We start from the raw sequence: 15,817 nt of genomic DNA, 5'->3' as shown, positions 1-15,817 counted from the left end.
CCCTTCAACAGCAGTGTAGGAGGCAAACTTGCTCCTGTCGGAGCAAACATGAGCAGTAGCGCCGGTGTCGATGTACCAGCCTCCCTTGTTATCAACAAGGTTAACCTCTTCAGTGACCACTGCAATGAGGTCGTTCTCATCCCAGTCCTTGAACTCCTTCTCAACGACGTGGGCTGCCGGCTTCTTTTTCTTGCTGCGGCAGTCTTTGGCAAAGTGGCCCGGTTTGCCACATTTGTAGCAGTCGCCTTCAAACTTCTTTGAAGGCTGCTTTCCCTTCCCTTTGTCGTTTGGACGGTTTGGGCGAGGGCGTTTGTTGGAGGGACCGCCCCGCTCCAACAGGTTGGCTTTGGCTTCATTTGGGGTGAAGCCCTTAGCCTTTTGATCACTTTTGCGCACGTCGGCCTCAATGCGCAACTTCACGATCAAGTCTTCAAGGGTCATCTGCTTTCGCTTGTGCTTGAGATAACTCTTGAAGTCCTTCCAACTTGGAGGGAGCTTGTCAATGATCGTGCACCTTAGGAACTTATCGGGCAAGGTCATCCCTTCAGCCACTAAGGAGTGGATGATCATTTGGAGCTCTTGGACTTGCTCCATGATGGGTCGAGAGTCGACCATCTTGTAGTCCATAAACTTGGATGCTACAACCTGTTCAGTCCCTGCAGCATTGTCTATGCTATATTTCTTCTCTAGGCTTTCCCACATTTGTTTAGATGTGGTTACATTGGAGTATACATTATAGAGGCTATCATCTAATGCACTTAAAATAAAGTTTTTACATAGATAATCCCCTTTTCTCCAAGCTTCATAGTCCGCCATGACTTCGAGCCTAGTCTCTTGGTCGCTTGGCGCGGGCGGCTCGTTCTCCGTGAGGAAGTTGGCGACGCCCAATGTTGTCAAGTAGAACAACATCTTCTGGTACCACCGCTTGAAGTCAGATCCTCCAAACTTTGGTGGCTTCTCGGCAGGTGGCATCATTCTTGGTGCCAAAGGTGCCGCAGTTGGTCCTTGGAAGGAACCAATTCCGTTGCCCCCGAAGGAGCCAACAACTTGGTTGGGCATAGAGCCCCCACCATTCATGTTGGGCATAGAGCCCGCCATGGTCGTACCAGCCCCGAAGGGACTAGCACCCGCATGAGACCCGAAGGCCCCAGCATTCGTGTTGATCCCGAAAGATCCAACACTAGTATTGAGCCCGAAGGCACCAACACTCGATCCATTAAAGGATCCGAAGGAACCACTAAAAGTGGAACCAACCGAACCACCAAAGGTGGAACCAGTGGACGCCCCGAAGGGGTTGTCCCAAACCCAAGGGACGGTGGATGAAGCGGCTGGGAAGCCAGAAGTTGGCATCATCGAGGGAATCGATGAAGTGTTGACCGGTCCAGTGGTCGCCATGGTGGAGGGAATGGCGGCGGCGGTGGTGGCAGCGGCGGTGTTGGAGTCGGTAGACATCTCCAGCAAAGGTGTTTAATATTTCGAAAGTTTTAGTTCAGTTTAGAAGTCCAAATTCCTTCAAAGGCAAGTTATCTCGTCTTGCGATTGTTGGTTTCTCGGATTACAAAGATAACTACCGGGCGTAATACAACCCAAAAGAAAGGAAAGGAAGAACTGAACTTAAAAATACAACGTATAATCGAAACTACTAAACCAGTGTGATTAGCCGAGTCGAGGAGGCCTCTTCCCGCAAGACGAGATACGCCCCGGTAGTGCTCTTCGGTTTGGCGTGTCGTCCCCAAAGGTAAAACGGCTACGTCTCTATTGATGCAGCACCGCAATCAACAGAGCTCCGGCGAACTGGATGGAGGAGAGGGCAGAGCTTCGACAGAAAAAACTATGCAGGGAGAGGGAGAGAGCTTATGATGCAGAATGCTTTTTGAATTGTGTAGTGATGCATGGAATGGCTGGCCTATTTATAGGCTCAGTCCACTGCAGGGGGTCAACAGCCATGATGGCTGTCATCATGGCAATTCGTAACCGACGTCGGTTACAGACGTGTGGCAGGAGTGTGCCATCCGTGTGTGGAGCGTGTGGATTTCTCACGTGGCAACCGTGACTGTGCCTCGCTTGACGACGTGTCAAGCCACTTGGATTGCTGACTCGGCGGTGGTCCAAAAAGAATAGTTTGGGCCAAGCACCAAGCCCAAAGACCACCCAAAGACCAATTGCCAAGATCCAAGTCCAAGATCAAGATCGAGATCGGGATCGGGATCGGGCCCGGGCCCGAGGCCCGCGGCCCGCGCCCGCGACCACGAGCACGAGCACGGGCTCGGGTGGGCGGGCGGCGGCGGCGCGCGCGTGTGCGCGCGTGTGGGCTCTTTCACCCATCTTGGTCCACTATAATTATTAAGTAACATAAAGTCACTTAATTTATACACATTAAAGATGTGTTAATCCTCCAATGTGGGATAATTAACACTAGTTAATTATTCCCTAAGCTCCATCTCCAAGCTTTAATTAAAAGCTAATTATGCCCAACTTTAATCCACTATTTCTCACTCACCGGAAATCGGATTTGAGAAAGTGAATATACTACATTTACCTACGTAAAATGTAGATCGACGCTATGTCATTTAATTTCACAAAATTAAATGTCTCGTCACATTTATTATTTGGTCAAAATCCATTGACCGGGCATATTTAATCCATGATTTTTTACAGCGCCTCCTCCACGCCCTCACCACTTCGCCGGCGGAAGCTCGCCACGCCGCGCCGCCGCAGCAGAAGATCAAGTTCGAGAAGGCGATCACGCTGGAAGAGAGGGCGACTTCGCGGCAGGAGCAAGTGCTTCTGGAAGCCCTAATTTTGTGCAGGAAATTAGGATTGTTGGCGCTGGGTTTGATTGTTTCCGGATTGTGCGGGGATGCGGAAGCATACGTGGAGATGAGGGGGAAGGCGGGAGGAATTGAAATTGACGATCCGTTGTTGAAGGAAGTGGATTCGAGATTCAGCAAAGCGGCGGTGGGGGTTGTGGTGATGGAGGAGGTGAGAGAGGTGGAGATGGGTGAGGGTGTGGAGGAGGTGAAGAGGAGATTGAAGGTGATGGAGGATTCACTGCAGCGGATTAACACTCAAACTGATCATCTCTTCTCTCAACTTCTGAGTGCAAGGAATGAGGTGATCGCAAGCATTAGGTTTCCAGAGTAGAATCATCATCCCCTAATTTAACTTCTTATATTTGTAATATGCTACACAAAATATCACACATTGTAACTTGTAAATGATGTAAGATACTTTTTTCCAAATTATTATTGCTCATTACCTGTATTATTGTATATGTGACTTGTATTAGTAATTATAAAAACACAAAAACTTTTGTATGTCCATACAATGATGCACAATCAGTCTTTAGATGAATTGGTACCATACCATTAGTCTCAAGAACATTGGTATGGGACTCCTTTTACAATTTTTAAGATATTTTTGTTTTTATTCTATAATCTCAAGATATTTAAGTAGTAGTCTACGTTAAAGATAATAGATGTGGAGTACAAAACTACACTAATATTTCTTCAAGTAACTTCAAGAATAAGAAACAATGGGAGAAGACTAGAACTCATATTAAAATAAAATAATTCTAATAGTAATTTTTTACTATTATTTGTATAAAAACTAAAACATATTTTTAATTAAATTTTTTTATTAATATTATAATTCTTACTTCAAATCATCTAATTATATAAATGTGTTATTCAAACAAGGAAGAGTGTCACTAAAATTGAATTTGAGGTCTCTAAATTTTTTTTGAAGTCTTAGTTTTAATTATGAGAACAAAAAAGAAAAAATTAAAATTTGAGGTTGAACCAATTAATTATAATTAAAATTTAACTAGAACGGATTTCAAACACATTGCTGAGATGCGACTATCATAGTAGTCAGAGCCATTTACAATTATGTACATATAATAAGAAAGATAGCTATTTATTGCATAGTTTACAAGAAAAATATGCACACATTATATGACTACTTACTGTATTTAAAGCCTAAGGCCACCCGCAACGCGTTACACGGGTGGCTCGAAGCCCGTTCCTTCGTGACGAGACGCGCGCGGGACGCGTTGCACCTTCCCGTCGCGTCCCCAGCCCGCCGAGACACCTGTCTCTCCGAGACGGCTCGTCACGTGCGCGCGCGACGTGGCGCGCTCCGGCGCCATGCGTGACGTCCACTCACCGCCCCGCGAGTGGGTTTCGTCACGCTGACGCAATAAATCATTTTTTTTAAAATCGAATTTAATAAAAAAAAATTAAAATTAAAATTCGAAAAACGGGACCGTTTTCCTTTTTTTATTTTTTTACTTTATAAATACTCCTATTTCATCCACATTTCACACACAAACACACATCTATTCTTCTCAAATCATCTCTCTTTCAACTCCAATTTTCATCTCAAATCAACTCTTTTATTCTTCCTCCAAAATTAATCGATCTAATGGATCCATATGAGCAAATGCATCGAATAATGGAAGAATCACTTGAAAAAGATCGACGCCGGAAGGCGGAGGAAGCCGCGCCGCCCCAAAGACCCTCCCGGACTTACATCCATCGTAACCGGGAGGAAGCCGCCGCAAGGTTAGTCCGCGACTACTTCTGCGATAACCCGGTTTGGGGAGATACCTACTTCCGTCGACGTTTCCGCATGCGGAAACCGCTATTTCTCCACATCGCAAATACATTGGCAACCTGGGAAGAGTTCTTCCAAGAAAGGTTCGACGCCGTCGGCCGTCCCAGCCACACGACACTGCAGAAATGTACTGCAGCAATCCGTTAACTTGAGACTGGACAAACGGCGGATGTGTTCGACGAATACCTCCACATTGGAGAAAGTACTAGGAGAATGTGCTTGATCCAATTCTGCAAAGGCGTCTGGGCAGCCTTCACCGACGAATTTCTCCGGAGGCCAAGCACGACGATTGCATGCACTGGCAATGGAAGAATTGCCCTGTAGCGGGGAGGGGGTCATACACTAGCGGCCACAAAGGCACGCACCCCACCGTTATACTCGAGGCCGTTGCCGACCTCCGGCTATGGATCTGGCATAAACGTGCTCCACCAATCCGACCTATTCGCCGAAGTTTTGGATGGTAAAGCGTCGGCCATCAACTTCATCGCTAACAACCGGCGGTATAAAATGGGGTACTATCTTGCCGACGGCATCTACCCGAAGTGGCCAACCTTCATGAAGACGTGCAACAGGCCTGTGAACGCAAAGCAGACTCTTTTTGTGCAGAAGCAGGAGGCTGCTCGCAAGGATGTGGAGAGGGTGTTCGGGGTTCCCCAAGCGCGCTTCAACATAATCAAAGCCCCGGCTCGTACGTGGTTCATGGAGAGTATGGTCGACATCATGTATACGTGCATAATCTTGCACAACATGATTGTCCAAGACGAAGGACCTGAGGTGGGAAATTGGTTCGACCCTGAAGCCCCCGGAAGCTTTACCACAAGTAGTCTGACTCGCAGTGGAGTGCATCCGTCTATACAAGAACGGTTGTCTATTCGGGCAAGGACACGTGACTCTACCGCCCACGCCCAACTCCAAGATGATCTAATTGAGCACATTTGGGCAAAATTTGACGGGGGAAATTATTAAATTATGTATTTTTAAATTTTTTAGGATTTATGAATTTTATGTTGTAATTTTATTTTATTTTATTTAATGAAGTGTGTTTTTATTAATTGAATTTGTTGGAAATAAAAATAAAAAATAAAAGTGAATGAATAGTAATTTAAGAGACGGTTAAGGGACAGATAAAAGATGGAGGGTTGCAGGTTCTGTCCCTTAGTTAAGAGATAAAGTAAAAAAGTACAGTGGGGCCCATGAATAGTAATTTAAGAGACGGTTAAGGGACGGATAAGAGACAGCGTTGCAGATGGCCTAATGCTCACTAGCATTATATGTACCATTGCTGATACCAAGCTTTGCGGCAAAATTGTTACTTGGAACAAATTGGTACTGGGCTCATTCCGGCAGCACGACATCCACGTCCTCATCCTCCTCAGTAGCAGGGTCGTAAACAGAAATCGGTACTGGATTATAAATTTTTGTTGGAACAAAGTTCTTAAGCTGTTCCGGCTGCACAACATCCTCCTCCTCCATTGCAGGGCAGTGAACAGAAATTGGTACTGGATTATAAATTACTGATGGAACAAAATTCTTCTTAAGCTCTTCAACCTGCGCAAGTGAAATAAACGGTTTATTTAAAGATATTCATGAGCAAAAGCCAAGCATACAAAGTGGCTATTTGTTCATAATAGTGTAGGAGATGGATTTGCCTGTCTCTGCAACATCTGGCATTTCTGCAGCTGCTGCTCTTTCTGCATTCTTGATTTTTCTAATTCATCCCTCAACAGTTGCAGCTGCAAAATAGAACATTCTTTTAGGGACAAGTACTTCTAAAACCTTTTGATTTAACTATAAAGGTTTTTATCAGCATAAGAATGTGACATAAATGTCAAACCTTTGTATCCTTTATAAACATCATCCCTTTGTTTATTTTCTCTCTAAGCTCTGATAATTCATGTGAGCTCATCTGTGCCAAGTCCTTACCAAGAAATTTCCTGGACATCACAACCAATATATAAATAAAACAGAGATTCACTCAAAATATAGCCAATGCTGAGATTTCTAAAGTGAGTTGTATTTCTACCTTGGTTTGAGTTTATCAGCATTCTGTTTGGAAACTCCGGCCTCCTTCAGTGCATCTTCCTCAGTTGTCTGTTTTTGGTTCAAGAAAAGAGTTAAACCAGAAAACTGAACTCTTATATTTAACAATGATAACCAGTCAAGACAGAGACACCCTAACAATAGTTTGTCGAAATATCTGGTGATAGGCGATCAGCAGAGCTTGTCTATATTCTAAAATTACTAGTAGTCCAAACTCCATCACTAGAAGGAATAGACAACATATCAGACTTAATGTCCTACAGAGCTTCTATACATATACAACTGCCCTAAGATTTTGTTCGTATCAAAGTTCATCTAAGGCAACCATGTTTTCTCTTTCAGCCAAGCATTGTATATGGAAAGGCAAAGAAGAAAGCACCAGAGCAGTGAAAAAAAATTAGATTACCTACAAGAAACATACCTCTGGATTCGAATGCAATGCATTAGGATTGCCAAGTTCCAAGCACGTTTAGTATCTTGTTATAATTTCCTGCATGCAACAACAAACACAGTTTTAACTCAACTTCCCAAGGATGAAAGATGGTGTTTGAATAACTAGATGCTGCATAAAACAATAAATTAAACAAACCATATCGATAAGCATGTCAATTAAAGAACCTTACCATCAATTAATAAATTAGTAAAAAGCACAAAAAATTGGGGATATATTCAATTACTACTCTAATTGATATGAGATTAGACGATTTTCTGGTGCAAGAGCCTCAATATAATGATACAGAGATCAGAAATCACTAATCAATACCAGCAGCAATGAAAGCAAACAAAACATAACTAATCAAACCCTAGAAATCTCAATTAATAAGAGGAAAACAAAAATAGCATGCGAAGGAAAGAGTGAAGAAGGGGTAAATTAAGCGGGAAATTCGAATTTGAAGCCAAGAAATCAAAATTCAGTAGCAACTAAACCGAAGTGAGTATAGAGATGGAATTGTACCTGGAAGTAGCAAATTCGTAGATTTTGCCATGAGAGGAAATAATGATAATGGCGACTTGAGCATCGCAGAGAACGGCAAGTTCATGCGCCGTCTTGAACAATCACGCACGCCTCCTAGCGATGGTCAATATTCCAAACACAAATCGGAAACGCAATTAAGCAACTTTTCTCACCTCAGATTTTAGAGAGACGGAAATTGATTACAAATTTAAAAGAGAGAGAGAGAGAGAGAGGGGAGGGTTCCGAATTTATAGATGTTGGGTTTGCATGCATTCCAACTTGGAATTTCCAACTAACTCTGCCTCTTTAATTTAACCTTTTTTCCTTATTATTTTTTATGTTCTTTGTTTTAATTTATTTTTGGTTTTGTTTCCATAAATTAGTTAACTAGATTTGCATGATATGGAATTGAATTCGGTTTTACCATAATTAAGTAGACTTTGCGAATATTTGGAGATATCTCTTAAAATATACGTAAGGTTTCTTTTAATAAACTGTGATTATAAGTTGGTCAAACCAGGTTCGGAAATTATGGAGCAGATAATTAATATTGTAATACTAGTTTACCAATATACTTTACAGGGATTCTAATGATATAGTATACGATATTACTAGTATAAATATAAATGAATGATTTTTTTAACTTTCAGTAATTACTAATATTCGTTATATGATTATTTGAAAAGTTACAGGTTTCAAGATCAAAAGGGATATCACATTTGTTTGACCTCAAGAGTCTAGACATTAGACATGAAAACGAATCTAATTTTCTCCAATACAGCTATCTACTACAGCCAAATCGATGTTTTCAAATTTTGGCTGCATTTAGGAATATATTTCGAATTTTCATGCTTCCATTCAATGACCTAAGGGCATGAATAACCCCGTTCCCATTTCCGGCCCCAAGTCCCTCCACGTCATCATTCCTCTACAGTTGCGGCCCAGGCCCCAACTCCTCTAACCATGTAGGCCGCAACTCGGGCCGCAACTAATAAATGACATTATTCACAACTCAAACATATTTAACTCGAAAACGCAATTCGTTGAACAATTGAAACCGAAAAAATGCATTGTTCATTCAAGAAAAGAAATTACAAATCCTATAAAAAAATACAAATGCAAAAAAACTAAAAAATTATAACTTACAAATGGATCGGCTGCCCCTCTTCTTCATCTTCCTCTCTCTTCTTCTCTTCCAATTTTTGGCAAAAATTGCAGCCCTTCCGTCACAGCCCCGAAGCTGCAACGCCGTCCCAGGCCGGGCCGCGGGACGGGCACCAGGCCGGGATCGCGGCACGGGGACCGGCCCAGGCCGTGCCGCCTCCTCCTCCAACGAGCGAGACGGGCCGGGACTCGCAATTTGCGGCCCGGCCCTCCGCGTTATTCATGCTCTAATTATCTGGAAAATCCTCCATTGTGTTTTGTGCAATTTTTTTTACTTTTGTTTGAATTGTTAAATTCAACAGGATCCAAGTTACATCCACCTTTTAAAAAAAAGTAACTAAAAAATGAAAGAATATCCATGTTATTCCGATTCAGGAAATGGTACACAGCTTGGAGTTGCCAAATAAGACAATAAGTTGACCTGCTTTGTTGTGTCACATGTTTGAAATTTGAACTGTTCGATTCAGTAATTTATTAGTCTATCTCTGTGTCTCACATATTTGTCCGCTATTCAAAATTCACTATAGTATTTGGTGAGATATGACTCAAGTTAATAATATGATACTGTTACAACACTTTCTACAAAAACTCCATACTAACAAAGTAGAAGTTGGAGTTATAGTATTTACTTGCATATGTCATAATTATATGAGGATGAGATGAGATGAGATGAGATGAGATGAGATGGTTTGAACTCTAGCAATAATATTTGCATCATTATGCTTGGATTGAATCCAAGTTATTTTTCTGCATAAAGCTGGAATCACCATGATAACTTTGTATTGTAGCTATGAATTATCCTTAGAGGGTTATTGAATTGGAACAAATGTAATCTGTGGTTTACGTTAAACAATGAACTAAACACTTTGGAGCTGCTTAATCACACACATTATGCAATGTTTAACAAATTTCCCAAATCAAAATCTGAGATTTGTAGTTTTAGCCCTAATTTGAGATTTATGATAGGCCATCAATTCCATCAAATTGCTACGAACCCCCAACTCTAGCTGCTGATTCTTTAATGGCGTTTCAACGATTCCCACATCCTCCCCCATGATGCAGGGATTCGACAATCCATTCCACGAATTGAGCTTGCTCAGCTCACCCAAACACCTCGCCACCTCCTTCATCGACGGCCTCCTCTCTCTGCACGGCCTCACGCATTTCGCCGCCACCACCGCCACCATCTTCCTCACCCTCGCATCCCTGGGCGCCGGAACCCTAGGATCGTACACGCTCGTGAATTTCCCCTTCCTAATCAGCGGAATCGCCCAATCCACCACCGACGGCGGCGAATTCGACATATCCAGAGCCTTCCTCCCGCTGATTATCTCCAGCAGCAGGATTCCGAAGCTGAACACGTCGGTCTTCGTGCTTAGGTTTTCCGGCGTGACGTAGCAGGGGTCTAGATAGCCCATCGTCCCCGCGGGGGGAGTCGATCGGAGGCGGAAATCGTCGACGCAGCGCAATGCGAGGCCGAAATCGCCTAACCTAGCGTTGAGATTCCGATCGATTAAGACGTTGGCGGATTTGATGTCGCGGTGGATGACGGGAGGGGAGGAGGAGTGGAGGGTTTCGACGGCTGTGGCGGTCTGGAGAGCCAATCGGAGGCGGCGGGGCCATGTAGGGGGGCGGGGATTGGTGTGGAGGATGTCGTAGAGAGTGCCGTTGCTCATGAATTCGACGACGAGGAGGCGGCGGCCGTGGGAGTTGGTGGAGAAGCCGAGGAGGTTGACGAGGGAGGGGCTGTGGAGGGAGGAGAGGATGTCGATCTCGTTGTCGAGGTCGTTGGAGGAGGGCTTCTTGACGGCGACGAGGCGGCCGGAGCGGAGGACGGCCTTGTAGACAAGGCCGTGGCTGCCGCGGCCGAGGAGCTTGGAGTCGGAGAAGTTGGCGGTGGCTAATTGGAGGTCTTTGTAGGTGAATTCTTGGATTTTGAAGGGGTCGGATGTGGAGATGGAGGAGTCGGTTTTGCAGGAGAGGTAACCCATCAACATTAATGGAATGGAGGTAAGCTAATTGGCTCTCTGTTCTTGTTTCTGTTGCATGTGATGAATCAATATGGATATAGTAGTAGCTTCTGTTTTAGTGTTTTAGAGAGAGAGAGGGAGGTGAAAATGGAATCCAAGAACGGCATCCAAGCTCAAGATTTGGTTATTATTGCTCTTGACATCTTCCAATTAATGCAATTCTTTGTCCTTCAAACTCCACCCTATTTATCCATTCTTTCTTTTCAAAATGTGATGTATTTTGAATATTTAAATAGTAGTATATGAAATAGTAGAATAAATATTTATTCGTCCACATAAATTCTTTTTCTTTTGGTTCGTTCTTTAATAATGAAAACTTTTTAGTATTTTAAGAAATTTACGTATTTCTCTTGACTCATTTTCTGCAAACACACTTTTTTTTCTATTGTATTTCTTCCCATACTTTATCAATTTCGCATTAAAATCTGTATTGTTTAAAAAAAATTATTTTTAGTAGACGGAGGGAGTAATATATACTCCACTATATACCATAAGGTAAGATCACTATGTACATCCCTATTGTTCAATCCTTTCCTACCGAAGTGACTATAATTTTCATGCTTTGTAGCCAAAAGAATAAGAGAGAGAGGCAGTGTTATTTTAGTATTTATTCAAAAGTTTTAGCTGAACAGGGATAGGCCACTGCAAAAAAATGCTCGTTTGCAAGCACATATTACAAGCACAGCATGTGCTCACAAATTTTGGCAGAATTGCGAGTAAAAAGCTTGTACTTGCTATTTTGCAAGCAAGTAGTGCTCGCAAACAACAATTTAGTTTTTGCATCAATAGTTTTCTAGTAAACGAATTGTGCTTGCTACACTGCTTGCAGATTTGCGAGCACAATTAATGGTGCTTGGAAAATTATTACTCCATCTTCCTCATTTTTTCCCACCTCTTTCTTCTCTTTTTTGTTTGCGATTTCTTCAAGTGTTATCTTTCTCACTTTTTCCGTTCCTATTTTTTTTCTCTGTCTCTTTTCTTGCTTACCAATTCCTCGGTGAAATAATGGGCCGCAAATCCTACACTGAAAATACTTCTCAAAATTTCTCACCGCCTAATTCTTCTCCATCTCTCTCAATTCTCAAAATTCTCACCGCCAATCTCTCTCCCTAAAGAAACCCTAAACCTCCCCTCTCTCGTATCATCTCTCACTAAACCATGTGCTGCGCTCTGATTCATTTCATCTCTGCGCCTTCGAACAGTTATCAGCGGCGAGATTCGATCGGAGGATCAAATGCTGCCGCACAAAGCTTCTCGAATAGCAGGTATGTTCTGCTCCAGGTCTCCAGCGTTTCTGTTATTGATTTTTTTTTCAGATTGCTTTTTCTGATCTACTTTATTTATCACCTAGATTCACGATTCTAGCGTTTCTGTTGTTGTTTTTTTTCAAATTGTTTGAATTGAGAGAATGAGTAATTGGATCCTGTGAAGCCGAGACTTTGGTGAGTGAACTGCTTCTGGACTTTTGTAATGAATTATGTAGATATGTGATTCATACTTGAGTGGAATGTTGAGCTGGTTAACTGCTTTCGTGATTGAGATTGCATTGAGTTCGATGCAATTGTGATGATCATTTGATGTTGTTTACTCTTTACATTGTAAACTGGAAATTAAATCATTAGTAGCATTAGATAATTGAGTTAACCGTGCATTAAACAATATTAAGAAATAGGGAGGTGACGTTTAGCTATATGTTAGCTATGGATTGCTCACTGCTTACTTACAATTATATATTTTTTTACAGTCATCCGTTCATTGTTAAAACCCTCTCTAGTCAACATTTTGACTGGAATAGAAAGGTTGATTAAATTTTATAAGAAAAGTTAAGTAACATAACCATAAATATAGGTATTGATTATTGAAGGAGATTCACTATTGTTCCAGCTATGTTTATGTGTTGTTTCTCACAATCATAACAAACACATTAGTATTGATCTCATATCTTTATGTGATTGTTCATAAAAATGGAGTATAAAATATATCATGTTGCATATTTGTACTTATGTAAAAGGGAACAAAGTTATATAACTAACCCAATAAAATCAACTCACCTCGTTTCTCATTGATTAGGAGCTGCCAACTATGTGAATACTAGACAATCCTCAATCGGTTTACACACTTATCTGATTTCTAGGAGAAATTATGGTTAGATTTTCAATTTCTTAGTTATTTCCATGTGGATTTTGGAGATTTCACTTTTATTTGTATTTTTTTTATGTATTTTCATCATTTGTAGATTTCTTTACTTGTGTGTTACTTATAACGATGTGAAAATCTTGGAGAAGTTTTCGAAGGGGTAAGAGTCCATCCATGTTGGAAAATAAACATCGTTTCGAAGTTTATAAGTTGCTAAAGCTTTTGATTTACTGAGATTTATTTGCGGTGAAAACCAAATTTGATTTTTGAGCTCACTGATTTTAGTTCTAAGGGGAGATTTCATTTCGAAGCTGTCTTTCAAGCTGCAAATTGGTAATAGGTATATCTCCTAACTGTACCATTTCTCATTTGCAAAATTCATGTTTTTGCAAATGAATGAATATGCTTTGAGTGTGTGTGATTTCCTTAACTACCATCCCGTCAGACCAGAAAATTGATCTTAAACTTCCTGATTTTGGCAGCCTACACATTGTGTTATATGGATTAATTTCTTGAGAGTTTCCTTGATTTCAGTGAAAGTATGGAGCCACGTACGAAGTAAGTATCTTCTAGGTCCTAAACCTAGATTATGCTAATATGAGTATTTCTGTCAATGCAGCATGAAATCGAAAAATTGCAGGAGCTTGTAAAGGTCCGTAGTCAACAAGTTCAAGAGAGGAGGAGAATAAGCGCATAGATTTAGGAAGTGTTAGGTTTGACATCTATGTTTATAGAAGAAAAATGGAGGTTTTTTTTTCTATTCTAGCTTTATGGTCTGCAAGTTATGAAGCAGTGGTTTGACAGTTATCATTTTGGAAGATTCAAATCATTCGTTTGGTTTGAAGTGTAAAACAATATTTTTTATTTTATGTAAAATTTAAATTTTTTCATTCTTTTGAAAATAAACCCTAATATTAATTTCATAGTATAATTTTTAAAAAATAAACCCTAATATTAATTTCAAAAAAATAATAATAAATCAAAAAATTATATAGAATTTTTAGAAAAAAATAGTACTCAGTTTGCGAGCTGCTAGCAAATAGCTCAGAAAATGGAATTATTTTTCGAGCACATATGCAAGCACAAAAGAGGCTTCAACAAATTTGCGAGCAAAAAAGGTGCTTGCAAAGTAATATTCGATCACTAGATTTTGAAGCCATTTCGCGAGCACCGGTCTATATGCTCGCAAATTTTTCAGCATGTGCTTGCTAAAATGCTTGCAATTTTTTGCGACGAGCCAAATGCGTAGCACCCTTCGTGCTAGTAAAGTGCTTGCAAAATGACGCTTTGCGAGCATATTTAATTATTTGCAAGCATTTTGGTGCTTGCAAAACACAATTTTGTTTTGTAGGGGGCATTGTTTTTTCTATTGACTGAACATCTGAAACCACGTATACTCCTGAACTTTGGTCTTTGAAAATTATTTTATGGAAAGTCCATATACTTTTGCATTTTTTCCAATTTTTTGAGATTAAAATGCACTCATGGTGGGTATTTTGATATATTTTTCATTTTAAATATAATCAAAATTGTATGTATACTATTATGCTTTTCGCTTAATATAATATATAACCCAATATCTTTTAATAGTTACTCCCTCCATCCAACTGAAGATGATCCACTTTTTTTTTTGTCCTGATCAAGATGATCCATTACTAAAAATGAAAACATGCACTTTTATCTCTATTTTATTATTTCTATCTTACTTTTCTCTCTCTCCATTTAACACACAAAATAAAATTGCATAAAATCTCGGGTCGTCCAAGGAATTGGTCATCTTCTTCGGAACGGAAGAAGTAGTAATATACTCCCTCCGTTTCTTCATAGTTGAGGCGAAACTTTTCGGCACGGGGTTTTAGAAATGAATGTTGGATGTGTTAAATAAATAGATAAAAAGTAAGAGAAAGGAAAAAGTAGAGAGAATAAAGTATAAAGTGAATAAAGTAAAGAGAATAAAATAAAAGTGAATAAAGTAGAGAAAATAAAGTAAGAGAAAGTAAAGTAAGAAAGAGAAAAAAGTTATCATATATAGAAATGACTCAATTATGAAGGAATGGAGGGAGTTCTGCATTATTTAATACATCTTTTTTTATAAATAATCTTGTGTGAGGCATATGCCGTGAAATAACTCAATTATGAAGGAATGGAGGGAATACTGCATTACTTAATACACCTTTTTTTATAAATAATCTTGTGTGAGGCATATGCCTTAACTTCCAATGAATGTAATTTTTATAGTAGTATTATATTAATGTGAGAGATATAATATACTAATAGGAAACAATCTTTCATTACATTTAGAGTACATATTACTATATGCTATTACTGTTTTTTAGTACCTACCTGATTTGCTATTTATTTGGAATGTGAAAATAAACTAAAATGTCATTCATAAATTAGAGGGCATTTTTAGTTTAATTTTTTTAAATGCTAAAGTAATGTGCAATGTTTAGAGATGTCATTTATATAATTGACTCTTTTTCTATTTATTATAGATTTTCGTCAACTTTTTTCAGACAAGAATTGTATGAACTTTTTATATTAGATTCATTTTTCATCGTCGGCATAAAAACTATTGTGTGGCCCTCTTTATACATTCTAGAAATGGAATGACTTGAAAGTTGGGAACGGTTGCCGAGGAAGTTCACTTGTGTCTGTCTATTGAGTCCTTTCTTCTTATCCACTTTTTCATTGAAAGAGATACCAAGCAATTCAAACTACATCTTCTAATTATCTGTTGCATCTCATCTTGCATTTCATTAGGAAAAAAAGAAAGTAATTCGATGAGATTTCTTGATGGAGATTTCTTCATGGGGTGCGTTTTTTTCAGGTTTAAAACCATGTGGTATTAAAAGCAAATAATTATTGTATATGA

At 40.0% G+C, this 15,817-nt stretch overlaps 2 protein-coding genes across 2 annotated transcripts; both read right to left on the bottom strand.

Moving 5' to 3' along the window:
- Positions 1–5,788: 5,788 nt before the first annotated feature.
- Positions 5,789–7,806, bottom strand: LOC121758429 (agamous-like MADS-box protein AGL18). Its single transcript, XM_042153833.1, has 6 exons — positions 7,613–7,806; positions 7,079–7,147; positions 6,641–6,708; positions 6,452–6,551; positions 6,267–6,350; positions 5,789–6,165 (listed from the first exon to the last, which is right to left on the bottom strand). Exons 4-6 carry the CDS (start codon positions 6,521–6,523, stop codon positions 5,953–5,955), a joined length of 369 nt encoding a protein of 122 aa, XP_042009767.1. The 5' UTR covers positions 6,524–6,551; positions 6,641–6,708; positions 7,079–7,147; positions 7,613–7,806; the 3' UTR covers positions 5,789–5,952.
- Positions 7,807–9,543: 1,737 nt separating this feature from the next.
- Positions 9,544–13,834, bottom strand: LOC121759260 (serine/threonine-protein kinase-like protein At3g51990). The gene has a single exon (XM_042154799.1). It carries the CDS (start codon positions 10,771–10,773, stop codon positions 9,694–9,696), a length of 1,080 nt encoding a protein of 359 aa, XP_042010733.1. The 5' UTR covers positions 10,774–13,834; the 3' UTR covers positions 9,544–9,693.
- Between the last annotated feature and the right edge of the window lie 1,983 nt (positions 13,835–15,817).

Source organism: Salvia splendens, chromosome 12 (assembly GCF_004379255.2).
Source record: "Salvia splendens isolate huo1 chromosome 12, SspV2, whole genome shotgun sequence".
NCBI lineage: Eukaryota > Viridiplantae > Streptophyta > Magnoliopsida > Lamiales > Lamiaceae > Salvia > Salvia splendens.
Note: the sequence above shows the minus strand (reverse complement) of the source record. Positions and strands in the feature narration are given on the sequence as shown.

Bases quoted from the DNA above. Each gene is read 5' to 3' on its own strand.
- LOC121758429 (XM_042153833.1), bottom strand. From the start codon at position 6,523: ATGAGCTCACATGAATTATCAGAGCTTAGAGAGAAAATAAACAAAGGG. The intron at 6,351-6,451 runs GTTTGACATTTA...TCTATTTTGCAG, and splicing joins TGTTTATAAAGGATACAAAG to CTGCAACTGTTGAGGGATGA. The intron at 6,166-6,266 runs GCAAATCCATCT...TCACTTGCGCAG, and splicing joins GCCAGATGTTGCAGAGACAG to GTTGAAGAGCTTAAGAAGAA.
- LOC121759260 (XM_042154799.1), bottom strand. From the start codon at position 10,773: ATGTTGATGGGTTACCTCTCCTGCAAAACCGACTCCTCCATCTCCACA.